The following is a 7,764-nucleotide window of genomic DNA, read 5'->3' on the forward strand; positions in this document are numbered from 1 at the left end:
AGCAGAGGAGGTAAACCAGCTTCAGCTGTAGAGCCCTGTTGTTGAGGTGCTGTTTCATGTGACCTAAATACTCAAACCTCCCCACTTCAGACTTGTCTCCATTAAAACTCACCTCTGGCTCACTAACATCTTCTCTCTCCTTGCATATCTTGTCACCTTACTTTTGTCCTCATAACCTTTCAGGTTTCTCCTCTCAGGAACCCTCCCAAACTCCACCACTAGTCTTGGTTCCTCCTCTGTCCCAGCTACAAGAGTAGTGTCAACTGCAAATAACAGACCCCTATCTATTACCCTCGTGTACCACCCCCATCCATGTACATACTTAACAACCTCGATGGCATTACACAACCCTGGCACATCCCCACCTTCACCCTAAACTATTCACTCTTTCCATATCCTACCTTAATACAACTTCCATCTTTTTACCAAAAGACTTCTTCCACCTTATAATGGAGGTAGCCAGCCAAGTTATTGCACTGATCCCCCACCCATCCAACACCCTTTTGAAAATCTCTCATCTCTTTGTATATAAAAGGCCTTGCCTGCCCCTCTATCCACTGCCTAGGTCAAAAGTAATGCAGTAAGATATAACATCACAGCATGGCTCAACAGCCAAAACATGATTCATCTCTTACTATTTCATTTACATGGTGACTTCCTTCTCTTGTTACCTCACAAGTCAGTTTATAATCCATTCGCAACCGTTATCCACTCATGCCTATTTCGTACCTTCTCCCTTCCCAGCTCAGTTGACATATTTTTACTTATGCCCCCCTTCTTCCCAACCATCCATCTCATTTTTGGTCTTCCTCTCATGTTCACTCCCTGTGCCTTTGACACTGTTAATCTTTTCTCACTCATTCTGTTACACGTACACCAAATCACATTACTATTACCCACCTTTATTTTTAACTTTCTCTTTTCATGTACCCTCCTGAACTGTCACTAATTGTCTTAAAACCTCCTCTGATGCAGCCACAACCATATTGTCATCAGCAAAGAACTGGCTTACCCCCATTTCCCTCCATTCAATAACCAACCCCATTCCTTCTATTCCTCCAAGCTCTACTACCCATTTGAAGACTTATGACCAGTGTCATCCAACTTCCTCTTATCTCATACAAGTGCAACACATCCCACAGTGCTTCCTTCTAACCCTGTCATAGCTATCTATCTATATACCTAAAGCTTTTTCCCAGTCAGAGGCACGTACCTATTCCTGCCCATTTCGCTCTCCTCCATCACTCTTTCCACCCCTCCCATCTCAGCTCCTCATGGATGATGGGTTATCCCTGCATCCTCCAACTGCCGTATGCCTTCTCCAAATCCATAAAAGTCCAAAAGACATCCTTACCTTTTGCAAAAAAACTCGTGTTTATGATGCCATGATATGAATACTGGTATGCAAGATGCTACAACAAAGTTTAGGCGTATGTTAACCTTCAAATCTAGTTATCATGCTATAGCACTATCAAGTGTATATATTTTTCTGCATGTGCTGTGTATTTGCTCAAAGGAATGCCATCATTTAACAAGATATTTTGTTCAGCTTTATGGCATGTCCCATTCCATTAGGATAGTACTATTAATTTAGCGATTTGCTAGATGGCTAGTGACCAGCAGCGTACTAATGGAATGTTTATTGATCTGCAGGTGATCCAGACATCTTGAGAGGTGGAACACCTACTGGCTATTCTCTTTTGCCCACCACATCGCTTGTATTCACCTTCTTGGTTGCCTTCTTTACACCAATCATGCGTTCTAGATATGTTTTGTCTTAACCACAGAACTGGATAAAGGCCATATATGTCCTTCCTATCAGTGTCAACAGTTGTGATAATATTGTGAAGTATACTAACAATAAGAGTGTGATGAAGATTTACCCTCCAAAATCCCATAATTACAGTAACCAGAATGGATTTTTTTTTTTAATGTGCACAGGCTTGTAACAACAATAATAACTCGTGTTATACTAAAGAGATAAGAGATAGGTGTATTCTATTTTCACCTATGTGCAGCTGTAAGGCTGGTCTATTCAGATATTTTGATCAGTTGGATTTTCTTGAAGTTTTTCATTATAGATATTACTGTTACGTGTATTTTTCCCAGTGAAAACTGCTCATTCCTTAAAGCTGTGAAAGTACGAGAATTGAAGTTACATTTTGATTCATAGCATTAGCTATTACGAGTTTTTAGTGTTCATTAGTTGGAAGGTATGCAGCAAATAGTTTGAACTGTGCTTTTCAGAATATTTTAGTTCAATTAGAATTTGGTATAGATTAGTTGATCAGGAATCTAGGGAACTGCAAATGATGAATCAGTGTAACTTATCACATAGTTATAAGCCTTTCCAATTTTTTTAATGTACGTCTTTATATATACATGTGTATGTATAATATATATAATATTTATATTTTTTAATGTTGGAAAAACATCAGGTGTTATAACAAACATTCCATTTGGTTGCTTAGATTGTTGACACTTCTTCCAGCCTTGCAATAGATGCAAGCTACTGTCAATAAGCACTAGTAACTTTTCCGTCCATATTTCTTGCCTCTGGTGTAGAATTAAGAATAATGTTAAGCATGTTTGTTTTAAAGGTGGAAACCCATATAGGATTGTTTTATGTTATTAGAAGTTGCCGCTAAATTGTCTTAATAATGTTTCATCATTTCATTTCTCCAGTTACCATGTTTAGCCTTTGAAAGCTGTTGAATCTCATAGTAAAGAATTTTCTATTAAACTGTGTGGGGGGGATGTAAAATAGTTATTGAAAATGGGAAGGAGTTTTAATTATGAAGTCAGTATAAGACAGGATATCTTATAAACAAGAGAACAGTAATTCTAGTATAGACATTTGTCTTTTTGAAATGCATTTTGTTTAGAGTATTATAGTGCTACTCTGGATCATTCTGTCTGTTGTACATTGTAGTCTATACTGCACTGGCTACTGAAATACAGATAACCTGTTTATATTGACTAAACACAAAATTTGAAAATATATATATTAAAGGACCTTATAGAGAAGGAAGGGATATATAGACAATGGAGGAACAACAACACAACCAGACCAGTTGAAATTGTTACAGTTTTGTACAACTGAACTGCTGACAAGCATTATGCCTAACAAAAGTTTGGTAAGCAGCTTTATAAGTTACAGTGCAAGTAGAGTTCATTTTTTCAAGTCTAGTAACAAACTGACTTGGTGCAGTTTATTTTCAAAATGTCCAATTTAAAAGCAATTACATTGCCTTTTTTCTTGATAAGCCAGTTTTAAACCAGCTCTGGCTATCAAGACCTGTTGTGGAAGTGCTTTGTCTTGCTGCATTGTCAGTAACCTGAGCAGTGTGGCAGAGAACAGGGATGACCCCCCATCCACAAGGTGCTGAGATAGGAGGGGTATTAAATGGGCTTTAATATGTGTGAAGTAAGCGTGCGCTGGAGCATGGCACCCTATAATAAAATTAAAAAGCCCAGATCCTTCCGTTGGAAAAGAACCCTAAAATCATAGGCAAAACATTTGATGCTCGTATGACTTTCAGCCCACATATTAAGAACCTGACAGCAAGAATATGATGATGCCTATGTATGCGTCATGAGCAGTGAGTGGAATATACAAGGATGCTGGCATCAGCTTCCTGATTACATTTATCTTGTTGTAGCTGAGTAACCTTTGTATTCTGTGAAGAGGCTATATCACATTTTCTATGACATATTCAGTTTGAAAAAGAATGAGTATAGCAGCAGTAACTTCATATTTTGTAATGCGCGTATGATGATGCATCATTGTACATCAGGCAACCTGATGTGCGAACAAATATTTGACTCATAAGCACTGACTTTGGACAGCAGAAAGAAACTAATAACCATCTTTAAGCAATTCAGAAGAAGCACCCTTGACTATGCCTCCACATTATGGTTCCCAACAATCAGAACAGAGAGTAATAACAGGATCCACCAAAACCACTCCAATTGGACACCTGCCTACAGATACCAAAATCCTTTCCATAAAATGCCACATGAAAATGACAAAACCCCAATTATGCCAGGACCCTGAACATCCACTTTACAATGTAACTAAGCTCGCAAGCCAAATTTTTATCTTCATCTTCAAAGAATGACATCTGGGCAAGGTCCAGTGAGTAAAAGTACCATTCTAGATGTGATTATTGGAGCTCATAAGGTTTTTGCATGTTTGAAATGTGTCCATTTTCAACAAATTAAAGGTGTATGGAGCTTGTTATCTGAAAGTGAACCCTTGCTTACCTAAGTCAACATCTGGGAACTAATGAACGGTGGAATGGATATATGTATCAATGTGTCACTGTAACTGTCTTTTGTCATTTGACATAGGACAGGAATGCCCTAAGTCGGAAGTAAGCCATTTATTAATGGACACATATGATACCCCCTCCCCCTCTTAATCTTTGCCTTGGTACATGTCTCCCTAACTAAACAATTGGATTACATTCCAATTGTATAATGGAAATATTGTATACTGATAGATCATAGAGCATGAATACCTGGGTCCCTTGCTAACCAATAGGTAACTGCTCTACAGTAGGGTTGCAGTATAACTAGGGATAATGTATACTGATACATGGTATTGCAGGGGAAATTTTATAACACATCATGTAGTGCAGGAGACTTGTAAATGTCAAGTTCCAGAATAGTTAACCTCTTCAATACGAGTCAAATATTCGATCGTACATCAGGTTGCATGATGTACAATGATGCATCACAATACATGCATTACAAAATATATAGTTACTACGGTTATAATCGTTCCCTTTCACCCTGAATAAATATAACATCACAGAATACGTGATCCTGTTCACAGAATGTGGAGGTCACTCAGCAACAGCTACAGAATGAATATAATCAGGAAGCCAACACTGGCATCCTCATATACCCCACTCGCAGCTCAGGACATACATAGGCATAATCATATTCAAGAAGTTAAATAAAGTGAAGACTTAGAAAATATGTTTAGGCAAAGGGGGGAGGAATGGTAATGAGAGAAAAATTGTCAAACCTGACGCACATTTCCATCATAAGATGCCTGAGAGACTGAACTCTGGCCCTGGACCAGACCCAGGATTTCTCTTTTAGCAGCTTGTTTCCTCCACCTTTTCACATAAGGAGACCCGACAACCAGTGACTGTTCCCGTCTTCCTACTACAATGAGCCAGTGACATTGAAACTGTCCCATATAGATATAATACGACATAGGCTAGTGTATATTTTAAGTGATCTATGGGAGTGCCCTGGGACAACTGCCAGCCACAATGGAGCTGCAACAGAAACTTGGACCAACTGTTATTGTACATTCCAACTATACATACTCTTCCTCCCTCATAACTTTTCAGCCATTACCTGCCCTGCAAGATGGCAGATTGTGTTGTTGTTTATGCTGTCAGGTCTTGATCATTACTTTAAGCAGTTTTAAATTTATGACGGAACATGTTATGTCACAAAGAGAAAGGTATGAAAGGTTCTAATAGTGTGATGTTAGTGAAGGGATGTGCAACTTTGAATAGGTCCTTGAATGATGTGAAAATTTATGTAAATGGAGTTCAGATAAAAAGGAGAGCATCCTCAGGGGTTGCTGCAGTGCTTAGTACACATGATCGAGTATTGCCTATTAGGAAGGCAAACGATTGCATTGCCCATACCATTACTTCACCCACATCACCAGACAATTCCTGGCACCTGGGAGTTTGCTGCTGACCACAGTGTGTGACTGTTGCCAACAACCACATGTTCAAAAGCACACAGCCTTTGCATGGTAGATAGGCAACACCCACTGGGCAATGCTCAATCGTGTGTACAGGCCTTTAGATGTATTTATAAAAGTCGAATCTCGTTCAGGAATCTGTGGTATGCTATATATTTGGTAATTGTTGGCAAATATTACTTTTAAATGTTTGTGAATGTCTCATTGGCTCCTGTGATGGTGTTTAAGAGTGATGATATATTATATTTTTTTTAATTACAAGACACATGTATTGTTATTTTAGAACAGAATTTCTTAACAAGAATTAAGCATACTCTTTGTGGGGAAACTTTAATGGCTTGGGGAATGGTGTTAAAAAAAAAATTAAGTGCACTTAATTCTTTTTTTGTTTGGTGTATTTCCTTTTGGCTTGGGAGACTCCTACAGGAGAAAATTGAGGCAGACTGGATAGAGTAAATCCTGTTTTGTATTTTACATACATATACCAATGACTCTTTCCCCCTTACAAGGGAGGTAGCCAAAAAATAAGGCATAGAATCCACGCCCACCCATTCCATCCCCACATACTCCACTTCCATGCTCCACCCCTTTCTCTTATCTTGGCTCCTCCTGGATGATGGGTCATCCCTGCATTGCACCCACTGCCCTTGGTCAGAAGCAATGTAGCAAGACACACCACATCCACAGCAAGGCTTCTCTATTTAATCGGCAACCCTCCCTCTCCATCCCCTCATGCAGAAAAAGAGAAGACTGGGAGAAATCACTTCAGGCTGTGTCAAAATATCATTCACACTTAGTCCCTCACCCCCCCCCATCCCCCGCCCACTCCCTTCCATGCATCACAGCATCATCTGTTCACAACCATTCTCCATTCACCCCTTTCTTCTGTCTTCTATCATTCCTCAACAGACATTCCCCTCTTTCCCAATGCACCTTTTACCCCATCTATCCATCTCATCCTTGGTCACCACCTCATGTTCACTCCTTCCACATCTCTTTTTCTAATCTTTCTTCACTCATTCTGTGTCCAAACCATCCCAATATTCTTTCATCAAACCTGTCTCCCAACTCCCTTTCTACTCCCACTCTCCTCATTTCTCACCCTATCCAACCTAGCCCCTACCATACTTCTCAGGCATTTCATCTCAAACATATTCAAACTCCTCTCATCCTTTCATATGTTCCATGTTTCTGCCCCATGCAGTGTATTTTGCTTTATTATTTATTAGTATATATTTTTTTTACATATTTCTCGTTACATTTTTCTGTCCAAAACTGCGCTAGCAAGTAAATATCAAATAATATAGAGGGTAAATGTCAAGGAAAAGTTAAGATGTCTTGTTCTAAAATACCTTCATGTGTCAGAAAGCTATTGTTTTTCTATGTATTACTGATATTGCAGGGCTTTGGTCATTACAGGAGTAGCCTGAAAGAACAGGATCCAGTCCAGAATAATTCATTGCTTCCATCCAAAGGACGTAATGTTTTGGTCCGATATTCAAAATGTGGGAAAAAGTACAAACGTGAGTTTAATAGATAAATTGCATTACAGCAATACTAAAAGGATGCTTGTGCATTGGGTTTTGTTGATTAAAAACTTGGATGATATGGGTGTGATGAACGAAAACTACAAAAGTGTGGTCTACTATCTATTGATGCATAGGGAATTTCATATTCCTTTGCATAATCTTGTTGACAGTATTTTTACTTGCTAGAGGAAGCAAGTAGCTATTCTTGTATTTCCATACATAGTTTCCAAAAAATAAATTTATAGAATTTAAAATACTGTATTACTTGTTCCCTATGTAATAAGGTACTAAGTTGGGAGAGGATGGTTGTTATAATCAGTGATTTGCTGGTACTTTTATCCTTTAGAACTGGTTCCCAACCATTTCTGGCTTGAGGCACCCTTACAAGCCTTTCAGAAGTCCCCGGCACCCTTATTAGAAAATCTAAATTCTAGTTTGTTAGTATTTTGTTGATTCAACATCAGTGGAACAAAATTTTGTCTCTGGATAATATGAAAA

At 38.7% G+C, this 7,764-nt stretch overlaps 1 protein-coding gene across 3 annotated transcripts in view; it reads left to right on the plus strand.

Annotated features, from left to right (window-relative positions):
• Nucleotides 1-7,536, plus strand: part of Cont (Contactin) — a 63,570-nt gene extending 56,034 nt beyond the window's left edge. The window contains exon 26 of one of the 3 annotated variants that reach the window (XM_076201436.1): nt 1,654-7,536. In XM_076201436.1, coding sequence (XP_076057551.1) covers nt 1,654-1,781 — 128 coding nt within the window. In that variant the 3' untranslated portion in view covers nt 1,782-7,536. The remainder of the gene's footprint in view (nt 1-1,653) is intronic. The other 2 variants (XM_076201438.1, XM_076201439.1) reach the window with 2 other exon arrangements.
• The last annotated feature ends 228 nt before the right edge of the window (nt 7,537-7,764 follow it).

Source organism: Oratosquilla oratoria, chromosome 18 (genome assembly GCF_046742065.1).
Source record: "Oratosquilla oratoria isolate Oo_2021 chromosome 18, ASM4674206v1, whole genome shotgun sequence".
Classification (NCBI taxonomy): Eukaryota; Metazoa; Arthropoda; class Malacostraca; order Stomatopoda; family Squillidae; genus Oratosquilla; species Oratosquilla oratoria.